The sequence below is a fragment of the Mercenaria mercenaria genome, chromosome 12, assembly GCF_021730395.1.
Source record: "Mercenaria mercenaria strain notata chromosome 12, MADL_Memer_1, whole genome shotgun sequence".
Lineage (NCBI taxonomy): Eukaryota > Metazoa > Mollusca > Bivalvia > Venerida > Veneridae > Mercenaria > Mercenaria mercenaria.
In genome coordinates, this window is record NC_069372.1 from 46,936,091 (window position 1) to 46,963,806 (window position 27,716).

A 27,716-nucleotide genomic window follows, 5' to 3' on the forward strand; every position below is an offset into this window, starting at 1 on the left:
GTCGGCTTTCTGGCCAGATGAAAGATCTGGGATATAGCTGTTGGTACACCTGAATCCAAGGTCCAGGTTGAGCTATTAGTCTAGATGGATGGAGTGGCGTTCATAATACATCTTCCGCAATTAGCATAAATGGTCTCCTGTGACACTACTTGTTAGCTCACCTGAGCAATGCTCTGGTGAGTTTTTGTGTTCGCTCGATGTCTGGCTTCTGTCTGTCTTCTGTCAAACATTTAGCTTGTGTATGCCATAGAGACTTTATTTTTTAACTGATCTTCATGGAATTTAGTCAGAGTGATCACCTTGAAATCAAGGCCAAGTTCGAAAATGGGTCATCTGGGGTCAAAAACTAGGTCACTAGGTCAAATCAAAGAAAAACATTGTGTATGCGATAGAGTCTTTATTTTTCAATTGATCTTCATGAATTTTGGTCAGAATGATAACCTTGATAAAGGCTAGGCCAAGTTCGAAAATGGGTCATCTTGGGTCAAAAACTAGGTCACTAGGTCAAATCAAAGAAAAACCTTGCATATGCGATAGAGGCTGTATTTTTCAATTGATTTTCATGAATTTTGGTCAGAATGATTGCTTAGATGAACTTTGTCAAGTTTTTAATATGGGTCATCTTGGGTCAAAAACTAGATCACTAGGTCAGATCAAAGAAAAAGCTTGTGTATCTAATAAGGACTGCATTTTACACCAAATCTTCATGAATTTTGGTCAGAATGATTGCTTTGATGGAATCTAGGTCAAGTTCGAATATGGGTCATCCTGGATCAAAAACTAGGTCACTAGGTCATATCAAAGGAAAAGCTTGTGTATGAAATAGGGACTGCATTTTACACTGGATATTCATAAAATTTAGTCTGAATGATTGCCTTGATGAAACCTAGGCCTAGTTCAAATATGGATCATCTTGGTTCAAAAACTAAGTAACTAGGTCAAATAAAAAAAAACAACTTGTGTATTCGATAGAAGCTGTATTTTCATTTGATCTTCATGAAATTTGGTCAGAATGATTGCCTTGATGAAATATTGGTAAAATTTGAACGTGGGTCATCTGGGGTCAAAAAGTAAGTCACTAGGTCAAATCAAAGAAAAACCTTATGTATGCGATAGAGGCTGTATTTTTCAATTGATCTGTATGAAATTTGGTCAGAATGATTGCCTTGATGAAATCTAGGTAAAGTTTGAATATGGGTCATCTGTGGTCAAAAACTAGGTCATATCAAAGACAACACTTGTTTAAACTCGAGAGACCACATTTTTGGTCCAATCTTAATGAAAATTGGCCAGAATATTTGTTTCCATGAAATCACTAGGTCAAACATATTTACACTGTTACAGTTGTTTCTCAGGTGAGCTACATCATCTTGGCCCTCTTATTAGAATTACACCAAACTGTTACTTGGACAGTAGAGTCCTGGCCAGATCCTCTCAGTTTTGTTCAAATGGTTCTGCTTGACCATTTGAAGGGGCCACTAGAGCTAAAAATAGAAAACCTTTAAAAGACTTCTTCTCATTAAACCCTTGATGATATCAATTTTGGTCTGAAGCATTGTAATAAGGTTCTCTCCAAACTTTGTTCAAATGGAGACACTTGGCCCACTATAGGGGCCATTAGAGCTTAAAATAAAAATACCATTAAATGACTTCTTGTGACCTGCTTCGTAGAGCTTCATGATATGTGGTGTGTAGCATCATAAAGTCTCCTCTCAAATTTATTTAAATGGGGTCTGTTGGGCCCTAGAGCTAAAAAAGAATTTTTTAAGCAACTTCTCATGAACCACTTGATTGATCTTTATCCATCTTGGTTCATGGTATCATTATTACTCCTCTTCAAAACATTTACAAATGGGGGGAGCTTGTCTCCTTTGGGTCCTAGAGCTTAAAAATAGAATTACTTTTAAAAAATTTCTCATGAACTGTTTGATGAATCTTCATTAGAACGAGTCTGTAGCATCATTATCCTTTCCAAATACATCAGAACGAGTCTGTAGCATAATTATCCTTTCCAAATACTGTTCGAATTTAGGCACTTAGCTCCAAAAAAATTACCAATTGGGAAGCTAGGGCCCTAGGGCCTAGAAGCTAACAATAGGAATACTCGTAAACAAATTATTCTTCTGAACCACTTGATGGATCTTCATGAACTTTGTCAGTAGTATGATTTTGAGGTCCTGTAGATTTTGTTCAAATGGAGGCACTTGGTCACTTTTTAAAATAGGGTAGAAATACATTTAAATAACTTCTCATGAACCACTTTATCCGTCTTTATTAAACTCATTATAGTCTTCTCCAAAATTTATTCAGCCCCTTGTAGGGGTCATTAGAAATAGAAATATCAGTACCTTTAAACAACCTCGTGAATCGTTTCATAGGTCTTCACCAAGTCCTCTCCCAATTTTCAGATGGGGACGGACGACATTAGAAATACCTTAAAAAAAATTTCTTGATGGGTCTTCATTTAACATAGTAGGATCATTTTGAGGTCCTCGCCAAATTTTGTTCAGATGAGGGCAATCTTTCCCTTTTAGGGGCCTTTAGAGCTAAAAATAGAAATATTATAATAGATTATAATTCTTTGGGCAATTTTGAGAGGGGGCCACCCAAGGATCATTTCTGTGAAGTTTGGTGTAAATGTGCCTAGTGGTTTTGAAGATTTTTTAAATTTACAGTATAGGGAAAATAAGCCCCGCCCACTGGCGGCCATGTTTTTTTTACTGAAATAGAATGGCTTAAGGCATGAAGGGGGCAATTAGCCGGATATGCCTCCGTGGTCCACTCGAATGTAGTCCATATCAATATATAGTACAATTTTCCCGCCTAGTAAAGGCCATTTTCATGCCAGATATAAGCTTTATTTTTGCTTGATTGTAAAAAGGAATGTCCGCAGATGATTTTAAGCTACATTATTTGCTTCAGAAGATGATTGGAAGCTGCCTTGTAAAATGAAAGTGAAAGTAGGTATTTCCTGATGTCTACCTACACAATATTAACGTTTTCATCACGTGTCTCAGTCACGTGACCATGGTTTCACTGCATTATGGTCAACCCCATATTTTTTGGGTATATTTTGATTGCCTAAAGACAGACCTTCAAGACAAGGGTAGTCTCGCAGGAAGTGAAAGGCTAGAAATCTTGATAAAAATATGTTATAAGTTGTTAATTTTATATAGAAAATAGCAGCGGATGCATTTAATACCTTCATACCTTAAGCAATTTTGGTAGAGGGTCCTAAAAATAATTTCTTCAAATATTTTTGAAATCCAGCCAACAGTTTCTGAGATTTTTACAGATTCTCCTTTCAGTTGCCATGGAACCACAGTTCTGAATGGATTTTAATTCTTTGGGCGATTTTGAAAGGGAGCCACCCAAGCATCATTCCTGTGAAGTTTGGTGTAAACCTGCCCAGTACGACAGACATCAAGGGGTTACAACAGGTGAGCTAAAGAGGCATAATTTTGTAAAAAGGCAAAGTAGAGATATGGAACCTGTGCACTGCATGTCAGATCAAGTGTGTGAAATTTCAGTCCATTCCCATTAGTGCGTACTGAGATACGATCTTACAAAAAAAAAGTCGAAAAAGGGGCATAATTTTGTAAAGGAGAGTCCTAGACTGTCGCAAAGTACACCCATCATCAAAATTGGCCTAACTCACGGGGTATAATCCAAGAGTGCCTGGGACGATTTGGCTGGTTATCGAACTTGGTCAAGATATTATGCCTACATTGTCAGCAGTTTGTTAAAGATCCGATGAAAACTGTTCTGACTTAAGACAGCAGACATGCTTTGGACGCCACCTCCACAGGTGTTCACATAATACGCCCCACTCTTTCAGAGACGAGCGTATAAAAAGCAAAATAGAGTTATGGAACCTGTGCAATGTTAGTCTGTTTATTACAGTAAATAGTGTGTAAAGTTTCAATTTATTCCCACAAGAGGTTATAGAGATACCAGCTTACATACAAAAACTTAACCAGATTGGGACGCAAACGCACGGGTGAGTCCAATAGCTCTCTCTACCTATTCATAGAATAGTCAAGCTAAAAATCACGTGCGTCCAACACCTCACTGTTGAAAGGATATGCTTGAAAGTTTTACAGATGGACCCTTATGTGAAGATGACCATACATAATACAGACTTTTTTCTGTGGCAATTTTTCCTAGAATTATGACTCTTCATTTCACAAAATATGCCACAGTGAAGAAATTTGGTGTGTTCCAACTCTTTAATAAAATACAATTTTGACAATTTGCTTCAAATTTTTAAATGAACATCCATGTGAAGATTGCGCAGTATGTGGGGGCATCTGTGTCCTATGAACATGATTCTAGTTAAATATGAAATATGGGCATAATATATCTTAACTTTTTTGATTTTCAGAGAACCAAACTCTGACACACATAATTAAGCTTATTGGCTCAATGGAGTAAAAGAAACCAAACCGCCAGTATCACATTCATATTAAGTTTATTCAACTTTGACATAGTCTTCCAATTGTAGAAAAGCTTCTTTACAAAATGAATCAATTCTCATCGGGTCTTCTATACACATGTAATGTATTTTCAAGTGATAGACATTTTCAAATTATCGCAGTACAGGAAAAGGTAGAGACCATGCTTTTCATATACAATACAATATGATCTAACTAATAAACCCTAACATAAACTATAATCAAACTTGAACAATACTATCTTAATTGGCCTTTTGTTCCAATTTTCAGAAGGAATTATTCTCGTAAAAGAAACATATTTATTTTTCATTGACATGATTCAAAAAAACCTGCTTTTTCAAACTGACAATACTCCAAAAATTTTGAGTTAAAAGTTGTTCATAATTATTTCAATAATTAGCCCATTTACTCACTTATAAGGTAGTTCACCTATAAGATGTGGTCACAATTATAACGTGTAACAATACTCCAAAAATTTGGAGTTAGAAGTTGTTCATAATTATTTCAACAATTAGCCCATTTATTCACTTATAAGGTAGTTCACCTATAAGACGGGGTCACAATTATAACGTGTAACATTAAATTTTATTAATTATCCCACATCTGACACCTTATAAAAATCTTTATCGTAGACATAATCATTTAATAATTTTACTTGATTTAACAAATTCCTCAAAGAAGGTTTGAGCTTATAAAAAGATCAATTTGCTCATTTGAAACATAATTTACACATGAAATGTGATAGAAATGTGTAACAAGACAATACCATTTTTTCAGAAGCTTTTCTTACAAAAAGACTAGCTTTTCAATGCAACTTCAACACTGGGGGTCGCTATGAATGCATTATACATGCGGTACTCAAATACCGCAATATTAGAAGTTCGAGAGGTCAAGGTCACAATACAAAGTTGTAAATATCATTTACTGTGCAAATATAGCCAGAACCTCCCTTGTTTCATTTCATCCAACATGTTAAACCTCTCCTCAACATTTGAGCCGTGTCATGAGAAAACCAACTTAGTGGGTTTGTGACCAGCATGGATCCAGACCAGCCTGCGCATCCGCACAGTCTGGTCAGGATCCATGCTGTTCGCTAACATTTTCTCTAATTGCAATACACTTTGAAAGCGAACAGCATGGATCCTGACCAGACTGCGCGGATGCGCAGGCTGGTCTGGATCCATGCTGGTCGCAAACACACTATGTTGGTTTTCTTATGGTATGGCTCATTTTATGATTAAATGTAACTGCAACAGTTACAATATGCCCATTAAGTTTCGTATTGAGCTTTCATCATTTAAGTCTCGGAAAACACTAAATTTTCAAAAATAAATCTACTCAAATTAACACAAAAAGTGACATATTTAATGTAATCTACAAAACATCTATACAAAATCCTTTTGAAAAATTAAACCTACCGTGAAGTTTTATAACTTTAATGCATGTGTAATAATGAGGGCAAATCATGTTTTACATACTAATATGTTAAACATTAAATATCAACACTTGAATACTTTCAAACAAGTCAAGCAAACGAACCAGCTGTACAACATTTAACAATTATTTTACTTTATTTTACTATCTCGCATATAAAGCTTAAAAGTATCTCATTTCATAGGCCTGAAAAAACCTTGCTTGTTTCTGGTAACTGAATTGACCTTTTTTTTTATTGTTGGTAACCCAAATGACCATTTTTTATTGTTGGCCCTGAATTTTTTTGTTCAAAAGTTGTCAAAGAAACAAGTGTTAGTTATTACAACAACTGATTAAAATTTTGAATTCCTCTATTTCCATTACAGGAATTTCATACAAAACAACTGTAAGTTACCATGTTTGGTAAACAATATTCACTATCTATTACAAAATACATCCATTATGAAAAAAAATAAATTTTTTTTACCTAATTTTTTTGTCCAAAGTGTTGGCAGAAACAAATAATTTTTTTCTTTCTGACCTAATTAATGGCTTACTACTGCTTTTATTATTTTTTTGACATGAAAAAAGTGTTAACATAATTTGTTCACTTTTAAACTAAAATATTTAACATAATTTGATCTAAGACAAGCATTTCCCTCTTAAACAGGCACACAATACTGGAATATGGTGACCCTCTTTTTAAGAGGTATCTGTATAATGAAAAGCCAAAATATTTCCAATTTTCCGTTGGCTGTTTAAGATGGCTGCATAGTGGAAATTATCCATAATCAGTACACCCACCATTACAGTAATTTACTTATTTTGCTGGGATTAACGTTATTCCACCACAATTCTAAATAATATGGTATTCCAGATTTTCATAAAGGAGAAAGATCCCAGTGTCCCCTCTGGGCATTATTTCAGCCGCGGGCGAGGACCTAGGCAAAACTACTGACCTCCATAAGCCTGTTGGATGACTTCCTCGCATGAAAGAATTCTACATCCGAAGAAAAGTTTTGAACTTACAGAGGTGAGGGGCAAGTGATTCGATATATGACCTTTACCTATGAGGTCTCTTACTACAGTAAATACTATTTTATCTTCCATAAGATTCTAGCAGTGTCACAAGTTTAAAGGTGGTTGAAATGGTTACCCCCTCATATTTTTTGTGGCGTGTCAGTAGACTATCATTTCAACTTAAAGTAAGTAGTTCATAAAACTTATCAATTACTGGGTTTGTTAGTGACCCTCCATGGAAAAAGGTGCAGTCAGTATGATAGATATGAGGTCTTGGCTCGCACCTACAAAACCCGGATTTTTCACTCACCAACTCCACATACATTTCCACGGAGAATCGAAAACAAAACCAAATACTAATGGTGCTGCTTAGAGGTTAGACATTTGCTTTTTTCTGTGACTTAAATATAAATCTAAACATAGAACGCAATGACATCACAACTTTCAACCATGAGGTCACATAGCACATAGCATTCAAAAAATCTGAGGTGGCATTGAAAATCCTAGGATGATAAATGGATTTTTTTAACAAATGAAAAAATCCTAAATGACAACACTGATCAAATGTAGAACAGAAAAATCCTGAATGATACGAATGGAATTCAACTGTACAAGATTAATGCATAAAGTAAATAAACAAACCAAAGTACATAGAGATCATTATAGACACAGTTCTATCTGCACTATACTACTGAAAAAACCATGAAAAAATGTCTTCTAAAATGCAATTAACAAATTAATTTTCATTCATTAAAACTTGAGGACTTTTTTTTTCCAAATGCAGGGGAGACAATTCTTATAAATGTTTATTTTCTTACTCTCGGTATACCAGGAACTGTAAATTACAAAACATACTGGTACATGGTACTTGCTTTAACTTAAACATGGTAAACTATCATTTTTATACAATTCACATAAAACCTCAACAAACCAAACTTGTTTAATAACCCACAGTAATTGCCCGAAGGCAACATTAATTAAAGTTTAAATACCAACATAATTTATTTTTACAATTTACAAAATAACAAAATATTCATCCATACACACATAAAACATTCATACAGAAAACAGTAATATATTCAAACATAAACAATTTAACAAACTAACATACATGTACAATGATACAAAATGTCATAAAGTTTATGTAAAACACTGCTTAACAAATGTTTCCACATGATATTGGTTACTTGGCAGGTTTGTGGTAATGAAAATCTTACTCATGATGTGTAAGTGAACAGGATCCTATGTTACAAAAACTGAGTTTGGAAACCAGTCTATGAATCCAAGCTTGCCATTGGTCAATTTCAAAGGCATGCTCAGAATCAACCAATCAAATGTTATAGTTTTGAGACTGGTGTCCAAATTCAGTTTTGTATTTCTGGACACAGATACAGCTACAAGGCTTGAAGGGAAAGGCAATTTCTAGCTTTATCAAGACATAAATAAAAACCAAAGAACTGACACAAATTAGAAGTATGTCCTTTTCACACACGAGAAAAACGCAGTAGAAATGCTACAGTTAAAGGAACATATGAGACAAAAATCATATTTTTGGTAGTAAATGTAATTGAAGGAAGAGGTGAGAGCCGAGTAACTTCCCTTGCTTCCAGCCCCAGCATATACATGTATCTACAGCTACAATTGTTGTTAATATTTTCTACAAACTATTCCAGCACCAGACTACCATACAGAAATCGTCTTATCTGCTAACGTTCTTCTAAAACAGTAACTTTTGCAAGTAAAATATAGAATACCTTGCATCAATATCATTCTCCATGAAGCAAATTGGGAATCCTAATCTCATTTGATGGAAAAAATATGCAACAGAAATGGAGACTTTTTTGCCATTATTTTCCTTCATTTTTTTTTGTTATTCATACATTGTTGCCCCTGATTATTCACAGAATCTTCTACAGGTAAAGACAGTTAACTGAACCAAGTCTTCATGCGTCTCGAGTTTAACAACAGTGAAAACTTTCTGCCCATGAACTGGTTGCCAAAACTAGGTTATGGGCAACTCAAATCCTCTAGAAGAATGCAAGTCATAGTGCAAGATACAAGACAGGGTAAAATACAGATGTTGTTTTGGGTTTAACGCCGTTTTTCAACAGTGTGTGTGTGTGTGTGTTCAGGTTTAACGTCTTTTTGAACAAGTATTTCAGTCATGTAACGGCGAGCACTTGACCTAACAAGTGTTCCTGGATTCAGTACCAGTACAAACCTGTTCTCCGCAAGTAGTTGCCAACTTTCCCACATGAATCAGAGGTGGTAAAATACAGAAGATACTCTTATTTTCTGAACTTTTTTCTTGTTTATGCGCAAGGTACAATATTAAACTTGATTTTAAATAACATCAGAATTCTTACTAGTTAGAGGAGTGGCTGCAAACTCGCAGCCACTGGTTTCTTATCTACCATCTGATTCTGCTTTTTACTTAAATTTGTTCTCTTTTGTCTTATTTGGTTTTAAGTTGCCCCAAAACGCTTCAGATAACATGGTGACTTTCTAGTATCAATCGTAGAAGATGCAGATATAACTTCATGCATATATATTGCCGCAAATAATCTCCAATAATCTTTCCAACAAAATAAACTTTATGAATGTTAACTCTGACATTTGAAAATAATATGCACCAAGGGAATACTCATTTCCTGTTTTATGATCACTTTGATATTTAAATACCATAATCCCATAAATCTGATTAGTCCAATCATTTTTACCAGATAACAATTTTTCGAAGAAAGAATTCCAAAAACAATACAAAATTAAACATAATTCTTCACGGTAGGATGCTATGTTAAAACAAATAATGCAATGTTGGAAACTCTAGAGAAAAGTACAGCGTTGCAAATACGTAATTTTAGAATTGTAGAATTTTCTGAAGTCTTCTTCTTTCAAACCTACAAATCAATAGTAAAAAGTATCTTTTGTAAAAAGCTTATTTTTTTTTTACAGCCTTCATAAACAACTTAGACCACCACAACATAAATGTCCAGCACTTTCTCAAACTAAAGCAGTCACGTAAATCTGACTTCATTTGCTATAAAGTGTCAATCTGATTTTCGCAAAACCTGAGAATGTTTTAAGTATGAGACAGTGGACAAACACTCAGCATAGCAAAAAAAAAACCCCATTTACTGTCATATTGTGATAGAAAATGAATTCCACTCAGATACTGTGATATCAAGAGTATTTTGTTGGTATTAAATTTCGCTGTTAAGGCAAAACACGAAAATTTCATGGAGAAATGAATTTGTGGATATTTAATTTACCCTTTAAGATTGAATTAATGGGAATTTTATTTTTTCCCCCAGAATTTATATTGTACATTGCTCTTATCACGAACTCCATGAAAATTAGTACCCCATGAATATTAATGATTTTAATGTATTAAATTATTCCAATTAACTGCTTAATTTTCTGCCTGCTTCCAACATGAATTATGAAACACTTAGCTCTTTAATAACAACATAAAACGGAAACCTCAGATACCTTGGCATTTGTTCTTGAACAAATCAATATTTGCCTCTCTTGAGCTATTTACAAGGAAAAAGAATTCTCCCAAACCTAATTTAAGGCGTCTCTTTGCTTTCCAAATAAAAACAAGTATTTCTAAGGGAAAACAATTTTCAGGAAAGCTTTTGAAATGAAACAATAACAACATAGTTTTCATCCATCTCGACTAAACATCAGCGAGTCTTGAAAATTGGCTTATATTATTCTCAGCTTCAAATTTTAATGCCAAATGAAGTATCAAAGAAAAGAAAAACACAGGAAGTGCAATTTGTAAGTGAAGTGTGGCCACCAGTCTAGAAAAGATAATATTTTTTCATCCATTAATCTGCCAAACAGATTACATCTAACTAAATGTATACTTGATATTAAAGCCTTTTTAGTGCTGAAATGAGCAGGTATCGCCAAGTTTAATGTTATGTTACTGAAATTCTTTGGTAACAAAAATAAAGTTCAAAAACAGTCTGCTCTCAGTTTGATAATTCACACTTTTCACTCATTAACCCCCTGTTATGTTGAATGAAACATCACTGTAGACTGTCTGAAACAAAGTCCACTCTTAGATTTGAAAGAATTCATCAACATGTGACAACCTTTCATTTAAGGTAGTCTGGCATGTTTGATAAACTGCTAGTAATTGCATAATGTATATATCCATATAATGTAGAATAAAGCCCGAACTAGGTATGGCAAAAGAAAATCATTGTATGAATTAAATGCAACCTATGAGTAAATTTATTAAAACGGCAACATCACTATCTTTCTAAATTTAGATAAGACATTAAAAATCTTGACACCTTAAATAATTACATTTTATAGATTAAACCAGCAAAAGATCAAGCACACAACCTTACCTTTTTCAATTTGCCGATTTTGTCAAGCATATTCTGAAGTTTTAAAAAATATGGGCTTAATCATGAAGTACTTGTCATTAAATAGGACAGGCCATTATGTTTTATCTGTGCAGGTTAACATCAAATTAGGAACAAGTTTTAAGATACATTTTGAAGTAGTCAATGAATGTACACAATATATGACGGATGCCATTCTGGAATCTTCCTCCTAAATATGGACTAATTACACTGACAAAACTCGCTTCAGTAGTCTAATGCTTGATATTAACTAGCCTTGTTGATGCTGCAAGTCTATACAACAATGACCTGGGTAATTTTAGTATTTACATCTAATCTGTAGTTTTGCTTAAGGGCTGGAAAAAACTGGGACTAGTTGTCTGGAACTGTAATTTCTCAGAAAAAAAACAAAACAACAGAGACTCCTACAGAGTAACATTGGTGGTAGAAACTTTTCAACAACATTCTCTCTACCTATATCACATCTCAACAAACAACAAAAATTTAACAAGTATCACCTGAATATTCTTCTTCGAAATATTTCAGCCGCACCATGAGAAAATTAACATAATACATTTGCAACCAGCATAGATCCAGACCAACCTGAGCATCCGCGCAGTCTGGTCTGGATCCATGCTTGTCGCAAATGCAGTATGTTGGTTTTTTTCATGGTGTGGCTCATTTCACAATAAAAAAAAATAGGCAGCACATTGTTTCACAGTGCAAAATAGTAACATAATTCTACAATACAACTCAAATGTTATACAATTCTTCAATGCATAATTATGTATCAACACGTAACATTGGCCTAAGTTCCATCAACATTTGTATTGTAACAAAAAACCATCAGGGACATTTAGTAAATGATGATAAGGGAGACTGAGATTTCATATTGGTATGGACACATGAGCCGTGCCATGTGAAAACCAAAATAGTGGCTTTGCGACCAGCATGGATCCAGACCAGCCTGCGCATCCGCACAGTCTGGTCAGGATTCATGCTATACGCTTTCAAAGCCTATTGCAATTAGAGAAACCATTAGCGAACAGCATGGATTCTGACCAAACTGCGCGAATGCGCAGGCTGGTCTGGATCCATGTTGGTCGCAAAACCACCATGTTTGTTTTCTCATGGCGCAGCTCACATCACGACTTTGGAAATTCTGAAAATTAGTCTGTCCATGACCATATGACACTACACTTTAGGGTAGTTCGATTGGCCCTATCTCACATACCATATTTAGAATTTTCATTATATGAAAGATTTTTTTTTTTTTTTTACGAGTGTAAAGATCGAAATATCTTTTACAACACAGATGCAATTTATTCACTAGTGGCATAGCAACATTTGAAATTTTATAACCTGGTATTCATAAGATAAAGATACTTTTTAATCTTGCATGTAAAACAAACAAAATTTCTTTTTACCTCATGCCTTTCCAGTAGTTTTTTATCATATAACACCAGTTTAACCTGTGCATTTAGCAACGTCACATGCAAAATCACGATGTCATAGTGTTTATTTTGGAAATTTAAAAAGTTATGCAACGCCTGAGATTTTTAGATTTCTTTTACATTATAATATGATGGAGTGCACATCTTGATGTTTTTATAGCTATTTTATATACTTTTGTTCCTTTTTTATGTATATTTTGGAAATAATGTCTATTTACTTATTCATATTCTGTCATGATCAAATGTACCTCGGAAACAGATAAAATTGTAAAATGAAATTTAAACACTGCCAGAAAGTTTCAAATAACCATTAAAAAATCAAATAAAAGTACATTCCAACGCACATTTAAAGCATTTTAGAAACTGAAATGTTAATAGAATTTAGACAAAGCCCAACTTAGAGGGGAAAAAAGAAGAACATGTACAAGTTACTTATAGCTACATACACAATTTATTACTATTAAAGGTATAGACTTACAAATGTTTTAGCTATGATGTGGAGAAGAGTCTCCACGGAGGCACTAGATATCCATTGCTACAGGCAAGTATTTCCTACTATCATTTTTTGGTGCAGGCTAGAAATAAAGGGAGACAATATGATGTAGACCTGATTCATCACCTTCTTTTGCAGGTGGCCGTCAAGCATTTTCATGTGTACAAGTATTAGAAATCTCATTCTCTCTATCATTAGACTAAACACTTTAGAAACACTATAACTTTCATTAAAGATTTACAGTTACTTAATAAGAGAATTCCCTATTTCTCATTACTGAAAGTAATCAGGCAAAACAAAAATAAAAAATCGCTATGCCACCAAAGATTATGTCTTACTTTCTCATTCATGCAAGCGCCATTTGCACAATCACTGTGATTTAAGTTAATATATGGCGATGCTTTGAAAAAAAGAAACTCTTATTTTCGTAGTACAATGTACAAATTTCCCTCTTCAAATTTTAGAAAATTACAGAAAACTACAGATAAAAGAAAATGAAAAGTCTGTATGTCCCTAAAGACAAAAAAATATTTATATGCTGAAAATAAACAAATGTGAACTGTTTCATTTTTATGCAAGAAATCACATTTTCTACAAAACTGAAGAGCAAGGCACCATGAAGCTACTGACGGAGTTGTCTTTCATTTTGGAATACTTTCTTTAAAGAAAACAAGCTACAGTCAATCCTGGATTACATGGCCACCAGTAGTGTGCTAACTGAATAGAATCATGAATGAATCCACTAATCATGAAAAATTTTCGTAAATGACAAAAGTCCAACATCATAACAATGATGCAAGATACATTTATTAATGAGCATGTATACAATGATTTAAAATTAGACAGAATTGTGATCAGTTCACTAGACATCAGCCTATTGTTCATTCATCCCAAGTCCTAAGAAATAACCACTGGGACTAAAATCGGTCATAATTTTACTGGGATCTAATTATGACTGATCAATGACCTTGACTGCTCTGAACTGATTAACCCTTTACCACACAGAACAGAAGCCAAAGTAACCTCTTTTACATAACACTGATAAGTGATAATCAATAATCAATAATCGGTATATGGCTGATAAAGGTGACTGTCTTATCTGAACAGAGGTGTTGGCATTATTTTGTGATTACACACACACATGTTAAAAATGTCATTATTTTAATATTTTCTGTAAGTTTGACATTATTTTTGTCATATAAAGTTTATAGCAATTTAAATTCTCTTTCCGATGATACAAAATTTATTGTAGTTTCTCTTTGAGTTTCGAAGATATAAAGTGTTAAAGTACGGGAATATATATTTTTAGGCATAAAATTCTGTTTTGGATTACTTTCACATTGAAATTCATATACAATTTCATTTTGATGTTTGAAAGTTTGATTTATAGTTAATAGACTTATCTTCCGAATCGGAATCGGTAAGTATTTATATAAAAAACAACCATCAAACTGAATAACACTACAAAAATAACGGATCGTAAAATTTCTGAAAGTGCAAAAAGATCGTGGAGTTCAAGACTCGTAACCGACTACAGTATTCTTGTGCTAAAAATTAAATATTTTTAAGATAATATTACGTAATATTTTGATGATCAAACGTCGGTACATCACGGGTGACTTCCGCAGCAATTAACTCTTGGGGTGTCATAAAATATTTGAAAGCCGCGGTCCTTCTGTTTTGATTAACACTTCCCATTATGTAAGGCCATAAATTCCAAGCCATCGTATACACAAATTGTTGTTTAGGGGAAATCTGCATGTATCACGCGTGATCTTCATGACCTAACACATTTAAAAATACTTTGATGTTAAATGGTTGTTATTTTTAGAACGAGGAAAGCCCCGCGAAACGGCTAGTTGCAAGCAGTTTCTCAGTAATTTTCCATGACGTAGCGTCGTGCACATGTAGGAAAAAACCCCGGTGTCTTTCTTTGCAAAGTACTCGATAAATTTAAATAGTAACCACATGATCTTTTACGTAAATAATGATGACGAAATCCCATATTTTGAGTTAGTAAACATCCGGAATTTGTTTCTTTAGGAAAAGAACGAAAATAAAGCGATTGATTATGAGACACGGGATAAAACGATTCTGTTCAAATGGCCGTTAATCGGTATAAAACGTTTCTATCGGGGAACCGATAGACACGGGTCAATACATTTCTGTTCGGTAATCGATAGATACGGTGATAAACGTATCCATGTGGGAAAGGGTTAACTTGGAAAAATGAATAGTACTAACCGGATGAAGGGACTTCCCCTGGCATTCACTAATGTCATGAAATTGGAAAGATTCTTGATATGAAATGAGATCACTCCTAAATTGGTTACATTCTTTCTTCCTCTTAATTTGTCTCTAAATTTGTTAAACAAGAAATGGTGAATTATTTTTCTAGAAACACAAAAACAATAGCTTTCCCAGGAAATCAAACTTTTTTTAACATGGAAATTAAAATCACAGCTAAAAAAAAGGAGAAAAGGATGAAATTTCTTTCAGATAGCACCATGTTTAAGGAATGGCATTTTTGCGTGAATGGAATAATGTGTACAACTGATTAGTATAAGGAGACTTCTTATACATTTCTGTAGCCATGTTATACAGCATTGACTGTGCAAGTTATCAGAGATGTAAGTCTTGCCAAATATTTTGGCATTATAAACCTATTTGAACTGTAAGCTGTGTGCAGTGAGAACAACAATAGACAAGCTAACTTACATATGTTACATGATTCACTCATTCGTTTATCACTAAATTCTTTATCATTTGATCTGATGTGTTTATGGCGATTTTTTTTCACACATTCCGCACATATTCTTGGAAATGATGTACCAGTAATGCTGCTTTTCATCCTTCAAAGTCTGCAATAGTTTTCTTTTTTTTGTGTCTTTTCATTACGAAAATCAATATTGTAAAAGACAATTTACTGCACAAAGCCTGAAATGCAGTTCTTGTCTGTCTGTTCGGAACACAATAAAAGCCGCCATAATTTCTTCTCATGTATACAACAATTTACTGCATAGCAAAACCAGAGGAAAAAGATGTATAAAAGAAAGTATCAACATTATCGGTTATTTCCAAGCACTGAAGTATGCACAATTTTAGGCAATTCGCTTAGACATGATTAACTAGCCAACAAAATGCTAACACAAACAAAGTAAGTATACTGTCCTAAAATAATATCCATATCCTTGTAGCAAAAAAGAAAGTATTAATTAATTAATTAATAACATCTTACATAAATACTATGATTTTTTTTCATATTTTGTTATATGTATAAATATTCAATTCTGATTACATTCTAAATTTTTTTTCTACACTTTTTTTAACCTTAAAATTTGGCAAAACCAAGCTTTATGACATAGTTTAAGCATGTAACATACAGCCCAACTCTACACACATATATGTCATTTCATGGATGAAATCAATTGCATATGGACACAAACAAGCTTCTTTTTAACTTCAAAATGATATAAATTTCGCAGTATAAAATCCTGTATATCCGCTGGAAATCCATCTTTACAAGGTTGGTGTACTCTCCATACAAAGCAGGAGTATTTTCTTCACAATGCAGGTGTACACACGCTTTACAAAGCAGGCGTTTTTTTCCTCCCATATTGTGTAAACTCCTTTCAAAACTGACATTTTTCCTTACAAAGCAGGCATATACTAACTCTCTACAAAGCAGGCATATACACCTTATAAAGCAGGCATATAAATCCTGACACAGTGAAAATAACATCACAGAATGGATCTGAAGACCAATCTTTTTCTTTAACACATGTCCATGTATATCCATTACTCCCATGCAGCACATTTTAGTCTTGATGAACTTTGACACTGTGTGGCTCTGAAAATACAAATCAGTGGTCTGAATAAGATAACAAATACTCCAAACATACCTATTAAATGATCATCACCTAATATTCAATTGTATAGAACAATATGATTAAATGAGAATAAAATTTTTTTTTGCTGGGTTTAAAGTTGCTCTGACACATTATAGGTCATGGCGGCTTTCCAGCTTTGAAGGTGGAGGAAGACACCAGCTACCCCTCCGCGCATTATTTCATCAGGAGCGGGCACCTTGGTAGAACAATGGATCTTCCGTAAGCCAACTGGACAGCTTCCTCGCATGAAGAATACAACGCCCCTAGTGAGGCTCTAACCAACATCAGTGAGGTGCAAGTGATTTGAAGTACCGGTAGACCTTGACGACTCAGCCATGGAGGCCCCATGAGAATACAAAGTTACTGACAAGAGATTAACATACCATGTATTTAGCTTCTAGACATATTCTGTACTTAATGTGGTTTAAAATGGTATATTGCATAAATATGAGTTAGGGATAGGGGTAGGGGACCAAAATTATTTTTCAACAATATTCAAAATAAAAGCTGAAAACTTCCCAACATAAAGAACTTACAGATAGTAACACCTCTTGCTACGTAATCCCTCCCTCCCCTTCAATTCAGTTCACATCATAATGACAATGTTCTAAAATGAAATGACAATGTCCCAAAGTGCCCCTCACGGCATAGTCAGATCCCAATAGGAACGACTAACCTGTCTGTTTCAAAGCTAGCAATATGACTTCCCAACACAACATGGCCGAAAATATACAATGACAACAGAGAAGTTTAGATGAAATTTCAATGTTTTAAAATCCTTATTAAGCGTATGTCTATTTCTCACATGTTGGTAATTTGCTATATGATACCTGCTCTACTTCTCCGAGCTAATAAGAGACCATGAGACAGCAATTCAACAGACATAATGAACTGATGTTGGTGGTAACCTTGACAATGCTGAGAATCTACTTTAGGTTTAACACACAGCTTTTTCAAAGATGACGCCTCTGTAACTGCAAATTCTTCAACCAATGACAAAGGTAGGGGTTTATGTGCCTTACGGCCATTTTAAGTATAACCCAAACTGAAATGGAGTCTGAACCAAAGCAATATTTTCTATTTCAGAATCAGCAAGAGCTTTCACATAATTATAATCATACCTAATTTCAATCCTTTAACATCTCTGGGCAAAAAAGTGTAAATCAACCAATTTGAGGAAAGACCCGACCTTTTTTACATTTTCTGACAGAATTCAGCAACCAAACAAGGATTTCAAGTTGTGCACAATTTTCGGTTTCCTTTCACTTTTCAATGTCTTTTTACTTTTCGGTTTATGCAAATTGGATGTTTGCTTCATTACTCAAAAGCATTTTATTTAGTAACAGAAGATTAATTACTCTCGTCAAAAATCCATCATTTCACACAAATGTTACTATATATAGCTAAGCATAAACATGATAAACAGAAAAAGAAATATGCAAAAGTCTGTACAAACAAGGTATTTTTTTCTGCATGACTTGTATCTGGAGTAGGTTGAATGCTAATTTGCATATATCTTAATTAATTTCCGACAACTAATCCCTGAGCATTTCTCATCAGAGTAGGTCTTTCTATGTTTACAGTGTTAGCATATGAAGACAGAAGTTTTGGGGTGCCACTTTACTATTTATTCACCTTTTTGTGATATCCTCATTTTATGATACTTGTATCAGTAAATGCATTAAAACGATATTTAGCCTGGGAATCCAGTCTGACAATTTCTTTTTTCTACCTGCAAATTGACAGCCTGGGGAAACCTGTTTACCGACCGCAGCGCCACCTATATTACACCCGAAATATGCGGGTGTTTATAAAGAAAGATAACTTCTTAAAGCAGTAATTCATGGCTAACAATAGAAATGGAATTCTCAGGGAAAAGACAGATCGGAATCGTGTACTTCCGAAGGTTTCTGAACATTTCCGGGCCATAGACAAATACTAGTTTGTATTTCCCATAGCTTTTCAAGCAAGTTGTAACAACTTTTAAATATGTCAGTATAAACTTAAATTTGCGCCATAGCTATCAAGATGTTATATTAATGCAGAACTAGTGATCTACGAAAATTGCCGAATTTTCGGCAGCATTGCCTCGTTTTCGCTTCAAACAAGCGCAAATATGATCACATTAATTAGGCTAATTATACAAAATCGATAATCAGTAGTGACATGGAAACTCCTTCAGATTTCCCCAGGCGTTGATAATATCAGAAACTCGATGAATGCCAATTAACACTAATTAGCGCAAATTAAGTGGGATCTTTAATGCATAGATATTAGGCATGGTTTCTTCTGACAAAGCACAACTATTATCAACGGCTTCCCAGGCTAAACAATATTGTATATTCCCTAATTAACAATCTATTTTAAGATATTGTTACTTCTGTGATATCATTTATTTATGGATATCATAAGACAGAAAAAAAGATATCAGTACTATAAATTAAGGATATCATTTAAATAAAAGTGATTTTCAAAATATCAAATATATCTAATTATTGATATCTATAAACAACTTCATCATATCTTTAAATGCACTGAATGAATTAAAGAATTCTGACATCCATTTAATAAATGAATTAATGATATCACAAAACGCCAACTGAATTATTCAGGATACTGTAAAATCGTTTAATTTTGTGGGCATAACATTACCTGGTTTTGCCCAAAATGGCAATTTCGTTGGGATTTGAATTCACGGATTTCCAAAATGTTCTACTTATCCATAGAATGGGAACTGCTTGTTTGTAAGGATATACTTTGGTGTACTAATGCAACCAACAAATCTACAAAACTAAACCCCCCACAAATATTATTTCATAGTTTACAAAATATGGAATAAATTGTAAAACCACACCTCCTAAGGAGTGACAGTAGCTACCTAATCCATCAGAAATATACATAGAGTGTAAATTGTTTATCAGCACTTTTCTCCATACAAATCAATAGGTCACAGAAATAGGAGAGAAAACAAGACTGTTCAAATGCAGTGTGCAGCCACTAAAATAACCCCTTATCCTAAAAATTGGCAAATTTCATTTATACAATTCTTGACTTTCTCCTTAACTTCTATCTCAAACATGATGAAATAACTGTCTTTCCAATGGCTTTTCTCAGATATAAAAGAGCTTACACAGCTTCTGTGAAGGCCAGTCTATTTCTGTTTTATTCTTTCTTGTCACAAATAAAAGACATCTGCAATGTGGTAGTGGTGATGTAACCTAAACACTATCTTGGCCATTTATAGGACCCACAGGGACACTGGCTCAAATGTCATCCCTTTCGAAGCATACAAGCCATGAATGTGAAGTCTGTTTGCTGTGTTTGCATGTTTCATAATTATCCTCTAATGAACAGACTGAAACCATGTCTACTAGAAGAAATTGACACTTTTTATAAGAAAAATCTAAGTCTGAGCCAAAGTCAACAGCTGCAGTTTTGGTCCCAGCTTATAATGCCAAGTTTGAAGACCAGTCATGAAACCCCTGTATCTGACTGGCAGTTTCTGAGCACATGACTGAAATTGACCAATGGCAAAATGGCATTCTTAGACTGGTCTCCAAACTTAAGTTTCATATTCTTGATGTAGCATTGATCTTTAATTTCTGGCATGATGTAAGCTTTTTTTTTTTACATTTAAGACCTTAACGTCAATTAAATATCTCATAAATCTTGACCTTTTCAACCTACCTTTATCTTGCATCTGTACTGTTCTGTCCCATTCTGCAAAAGTAAACACAGTGAAGATTATTGTATGATTTATTATACAAATATTTCCTTGTGAAATACAAACTACACTCATAGGTAAAAGGTTGCATGAACAGACATGTATATGCAATATCTTATCAAAACTGAATCATTACTGGATAATATCTATGACCAGGATACAGTGGGAGTTTGCAGGGCAACATCATAGCTACCTACTAGACTCAAAAGCCCCAACCTGTATATGTTTCACATACATGTCTGATAACTGGGAATTCAGGGGTGGCAAAGTTATAAACCAAACTTGTCCAGCTTGTCCCAGAACAGAACTTCATGAACCATTACACATACTAGTAAAAAAATCTTTGAAGAAAATGGACAAGTCAAAATCAGATTTTGCCATCCCTGCTCCTGGGTACTAATATAGGGTTATATCCCGAAATATACATCAAAGTGAACAAGAACTATTCTACCACAGGGAAGAATGGACCCAGATCCCTCTCTGTATGTACATCCACTGGGTTGCTGGCTACACCCCTAATAGACGGGAGAAAGGTGATTGGGGGGGGGGAGAGAGAAAACAACTAAAGAAAACACAATCATGGTGTTAGATCTGTTATCAATTATTGTTTCATTAAGCTCAAAGGTGACTAGGAATGTATGTTTTTACTGTATGTTCTCACTATACCTGTAATAATAGTACAGGTTTTACAGTCCCAACATTTTTGTTTTACACAAATTCAGACACAAATGTGTACTAGGTAGCTGTGTTTGTGAAATATTTAATTTTATAGGCCTGCATGAAATATGTGCTTTTCCAAAAATGTATTTTTTTCATAAGGATATGAATTATAGATTGATTCAAACTGAATTTTAGGAATTGACAAAACCACTAAATCCTAGAAAATCAGTGCCCCAAGAAATATTTATAAATGATTTCAAAGTATACAGCTTGTTTACAACTATGTAACATCTCCACAAAACTTCATTATTTCCAAGGTTACATTGTTGCTAGTAATCATTATCAGATGGTTCAGCACTGCTGAATAACATTGTCTGTACTGAACAGTCGACTAAATGATGAGAAAAGCAAAACACTCCTACCTGATCAATGAAAAAAAAATTCCTAAGTTATAACAGGACATAGAAGATGACTTATTGTCTGATTTTGAGACTAATTTTTGGTGTTGTATAAATCCTTACCCTGCTAAATTTCTATAAATGAACTTGTCCATCTTTCAATTTGGACAGTACCATTTACTGTTAAAAGGGGTGCTTACCAAGAAGATACTGACTGAATGGTGAACAGTACGGTTCATAATCATACTGCACGAATGTGCAGGCTTATGTACACTGGTCGCAAAGGCAGAGTCAATCATGTCCAGCATGGTAAGGGTTTATATACTGTAAATACCCATGTTCAATGCATACCTGTGTATAATGTGCATTCGCCATACCGAGCTTAACAATCCAGAAGGAAAGAAACTTGAAGAAATGTAAACATAAGGTGATCAAATTTATCAGAGACTGTTTTGAGGCATTAATATGAATTAGAAATTTAAACTGATTCAAACCAATGAAAAAAAAAGGTGCAACTGTCTTTTGTTCTGACCTAGTGCATCAGATCTGGATTAAAAGTAATACTTGGTCATTAACCCTTATCCATGCTGGACACGACTGATTCTGCCTTTGCAACCAGTGTTGATCATCTGCACATCCATGCAGTCTGATCAATATCTGCACTGTTTGCCATTCTATAAGTAGCTTTTTGGTAAACATCCTTTTTAACAGCTAATGGTACTGTCCAAATTGAAAGATGGACAAGTTCATGTTAGAAATTTAGCAGGGTAAGGGTAAATCAGTATTATAGTAATTATGATTTGAAATATTTCTGTATTCAAAAGACTATCAAATTTAAATAAGAAATTATTTTGTTTATAAAATATACCACTTAAGTTTTTTTCCGTCTAGCAAGAGTAGTTCCCCTTTACCAGAATGGCAAAAAAAAACTGTGAACAAACTTAGTTTCAAAGTTGGAAAATAGTCTAAACCAGTGTATATTATCTATGCAAGATTCAGGGCTGCTCTTTGAGGGAAAAAGAAGAACTGTGCATTATACACGAGAATCTACAGCATTTAGCAACCCGACTTTCCCTGTTATACCAGTGGTGGAAGATACCCCGATAACCTACTGCTCATCATTTTTCAAGCACTGGAAAAATCTTTTGTAAAGTAGCTACTGAAATTGACAGACTTTGCAAAGCAGCATTTCAACATTCATGACCCTTCAGATTCAGCAATACTCAACCACCTTCTCAGCACTGAATTCTATCCTACAAATGCAAGCTGCTACTATGATTCATACTGCACTTGGATCGAAGATAATCCAATGTCAAATTGATTACCTTTGCCTGAAAAAGTATACCAAATGACTATGATGTCAAAAAAATCAGTTTCTTTTCCTCTTCACTCACCAAATCTTGCAAGAAATCACAATTTTATATGGTTGACATCATTTCGACAGCTGTGACAAGAACTTCTCAAGGAAATTACATGTACAATGAACTGGTAGCAAAGCATAGTAGCTTTCAGTGACATATGGTTTAACTCTCAAATTTGATATTGGAATGGTGCACAAGTTTGTCTAAATACAACAAGATGGCATGGCCTTTAGATGCTCCACTGACCTAATAATCTAAAGAAAGGTATATGCACAAAGTTTTTCACCAAGTTTGGTTAACATCAATCCAATTTATTTCTACTGCTTACCTCTGGAAGTAGTTAAGCAGAAACATTTAAATACAGTGGAACACCATTTGTTTGAGCAACAGGACCAACTCCAGCAATTCATGCGGTAACCTGCTATTATCCCTTTGGATTACTCAAAACAAGGGAAAACTCACCTATCTTGATGCCTTTAGAACTTTCAGTCAACTGTTTCACTGTAACAATGAGTGAGTCAATACTAGGATGCTTCCCACCAAGTTTGGTAAACATCCATTAAGGAGTAAATGAGGAAAGGGTATTTTGACCTTTTTCTAAAAGTTGCTATAGATTTTAACATGAACCCTTTTAGCGGTTCCAAATGTTGTTCCAGAGACCTGAACTGGTAGGGCACCAACAGCAAATGATTCCTGTAAAAGTATCTTAACTCTTCAGCATTGCACTTTTTAAGATTTTTTCAAGATTCCCTTTTAATTCAAATGCTGCTCCATAGTGGACCCAATCTGAATCCAGCATATCCATTTAGAAAATCTTTTATTTTCTTATTCTTGGTTTGTCACATCAACAACTTTTCAGTCATACAGCCACTTTTCTTGCTTTTGACAGTGGAGGAAGACCCCAGGTGCCCCTCTGTGCATTATTTCAGGCAAGGCATGGGCAGGCACCTGGGTACAACCACCAGTCTTTTGTAGACCAGCTGGATGGATCCGAGTTCAAGAAATCCACCACACAGTTCATTAGAAGTGCAGAAGATCCACCAGTCAATTCATTAAGTTGTATAAAGAAAATATTTCAAGACAAAAGTCCAAGCATAATATACTGGTTCAGATGAGCTTAAAATATTCTAAGTAGTGCAGAATGGGTACAAACTGAGAGATGACCTTATTGATTTAAATCAATGTGTGAAAAATTCAAGGGTGTGTAAAGCTAATCCCAAAAAATAATCTGCATGTTCATGCGGAAGCACTTTCCATACCTATCTAAATCATATCCCAAGTGAATGGTCTGTTACTTCCTGGAAAGGTCTATAAATAATTCAGAGACAGAGAACTACAATGTGATATACTGGAGAGAGTATTGTGGCAAGTGTAAGTAATTGGTACTTGTCTACAGTTTCTTCGAAAATAGATACTGCACATATTATTACTGCCTTGAAATGTTCTTAAACATTGATCTCTGCTTTCATTAGTTCTATCAAGCTCTTTTTTTTTTTTAACTAGAAACTTAAGTTCGCTTGTTACTCACCTTTAGTTAAAAATACTGCAGCTTCAGCCACATTGAAATTACTGCGCAATTCTGTCTCCTGAATGAAGTGCACCAGGCCACAATAGCTTGTGGGCCCGTTCTTCAGACTTGGCACAACTATATCCTTTTTTAATGTTACAACGCTTTCACCGTAATACACACACACTTTATCCTCAGTTGTGTCTGGAATGGCTTGTTCAGTTTCCACTTGCTCTCCTGAACCTCCCGTAGTTACCGAAACATTTTCCTTAACTTCTTTTGAGAGGTTTGAACTATGACCCTGAGGAGGAATTATTCCGTTCATGCGAACTATAGTTTTCACTGGGTCTACAATTTCATTATTTGAACAAGATGAATTAGCTTTGCCCGTGTTGCTATTATGGTTAGATATCACACTAGAATTGGAAGATGTGCTACTAACAATATCGTCTGTGACAACAACAACACTAGAATCCTTTGGATCTGATTTTGAATCATTGGAATAAATAAAATCGACAAATTGAACATTTTCGCTTTCTACATTACATTCAGATTTCTGCATTCCTTGTTCTGACTTATTAATTTTAACAGAGTCATCGGAATCGGACTTTCCTGGTTTAACTAAGTTATCTATTTCGAAACCAAAGGATATGCCTAAGTTTTCTGGAGTCTCTTCTACTCGATTATCTAAGAAGATCACAGATTTCTGTTTCTTACCATTAGAACCATTAGAACAAGTTTTACTTTTACTAGTTTCATGTTTATGCACATTAGAATTTGTTACAATACTATTTTTATTAACTGAAAAAGTGGAATTCGTTTCAGGTTCGCTATTACACAACTGCAACTGTTTACCTGTTTCTACTTGCTGTGAATTACCTACACTATAAGCTTTCACAGCATTGTCTGCACTTTTGTTTGGTGATATTGATGACTTGGTTTGAACTGGACTTATTTTGACAGTTCTGTTAGCTTCACTAGGTGAAGCATTTTCTTTATTTAGCACACAAATACCCTCTTCAAGATTTTTAACCTCAGAGTTTGCCCCTCCCCATGCTGTTACAGTATTAGCATTAACTGCAACTTCTTTCTCCAAGTTTACCACTACATCTGCAACAATGTGTTCTTGGCTACCTGCCTTCACAGTGGCGGTAGCGGCACTGGCTTGAACACCAGCCACTTTGTTCACTACCTCTGGACTAGAACCTATTGAATGTCTTCTCTCAGTAGGGCTGCCTTTCCAGACAGACATTTTGTGATCATGTTCACTATCCTCACTATCCAGAGATGAACGTTTCTCTGATGAGCTAGATGAGTCCGGAACTTTTGGTCCGGCGGCCATCTTTGCGTATGAAAGTCTTGGTGACAGAATACTGTCAACAGCTTGACTGCCTTGAGTGGCAGGAAGTGACTTAACCGATTCAAGGTCGCTATCATCCTGTGATTTTAAACCAGAAGGAATGGGAACATCACCAGTCGAATTTCGCCGACCTTCCTGCACTGATTGTCTACCTTTACCACTTGTAAGGGCTGGAAATGCCGATGGACTTAAATCTCGTAAACGAGTGTTGCCCTCAACCATTGACATTGGAGCAACAATAGGCACAGATGCTTTGTTACTTGAATGCAAAGGAACTTGACGTTTCTCCTCATGTCGGCGACCTGGTTTAATATAACCATTATTAGTCACAAAATGATTTTGTTGACTGATTTCTTTGGTAACTTTCTTCTTTTTCTTACCAACTACTTGAAATTCATCCTCTTTTGGAACTTCAGGAACCTCTAAATCAGTGAATATGAATTGATCATCAACTAAACTTTCTGCTGTGGGGAAGCCAGCTAATACAGGCTGATGATTCAAATCAGCTGCTGGAAGTTCGTTATCAACCTTTACAGCTGGGCTTAACAACTTGTTCTTTTTGTTTTTTGCATTTTTCTGTTTTACTGTTACATTATTTGGTAAACTGGCTTCCAATTTCAATGAATCTTCCGATTTAGTTGTGGGCATTTCAGCCTTATCACTCTTTGAGGCTTTAGCAGATTTATCAGATTTCTTTTTATTGTTCTCTGTGCCACTTCCCGTTACAATGTCTCTCTTGTTATTTGTGGCCGAAGGTTCTTTCTCTTTAACACTCTCTCTGCAAATGACATCTTTAATTTTATCATTTTTAGCATATATGACATGTTTAGTTACATCAATCTTGTCATTCTGTTTGAGCGGCGACTTAGCAATTTTATCAGATTTGGAATATATGCCTTCAACATCACCATTTTCCACAATTTCAACTTCAGATTTACCACTAGAGTTTCCCATATTGTCCTCCCCACCTTGTATGTCAAGATCGGCAGGTTGAGCAGAGTTGCTCCCCTTGACCTCTACTTCCTCTACCGAACTGGAGGCAATGGGAGACTTTTGTTTTTTGTCTTTATTTTTCTTATTTGATTTTTGTGTTTTACTTGGAATTTCTTCGACAACATTTGAGTTTTTCTTTGCCTTTTTATTTGAATCATTCTGCCCACCAATAAAACTTAATAATTCCTCAAGGGGCTTATCGCCTTTATAATTTTCAATGTCTTCAGCTTTTTTCTGCTGCTGATCTAACTTTTCTTGTTTTTTCTTTCTACGTCTCAAGGCCTTAGAAGCAATATCATTTTCAGTTTCTTTATTTGTATTTGTATAAGGTCTGGCAGCAAGATGTTCGAGAGGGAAGGTTCCATAACTTTCGTATTGTTGATTAGCCACAGTGCCACCCCCACTCGAGGGTGACTCTCTCATTTGTTTGTACTGCACAGGATTCAGGCCACGGGTCTCGATTGGGTTGCCGTTTTCATCCGTCGCCGCTGACGCATCATCTGAAAATAAACATAAATCATGTCACTTTAAAATAAAAGGTAACCGTAGTGTCCTCATTAAATCAGACTTCACATAATATTAATACAGAAACATTTCCATTTACAAAATATCTCTTAAACAGCAA

General features: G+C 34.8%; 1 protein-coding gene across 1 annotated transcript in view; it reads right to left on the reverse strand.

Annotated features, from left to right (window-relative positions):
* Positions 1–4,454: 4,454 nt before the first annotated feature.
* The window catches only part of LOC123533550 (uncharacterized), a 77,612-nt gene continuing 54,350 nt past the window's right edge, over positions 4,455–27,716 (reverse strand). Inside the window, exons 4-6 of the mRNA XM_045315215.2 lie at positions 24,760–27,591; positions 20,776–20,808; positions 4,455–17,048 (exon numbers count right to left, since the gene is read on the reverse strand). Of these exons, the coding sequence (XP_045171150.2) occupies positions 17,017–17,048; positions 20,776–20,808; positions 24,760–27,591 (2,897 nt within the window). The 3' untranslated portion in view covers positions 4,455–17,016. The remainder of the gene's footprint in view (positions 17,049–20,775; positions 20,809–24,759; positions 27,592–27,716) is intronic.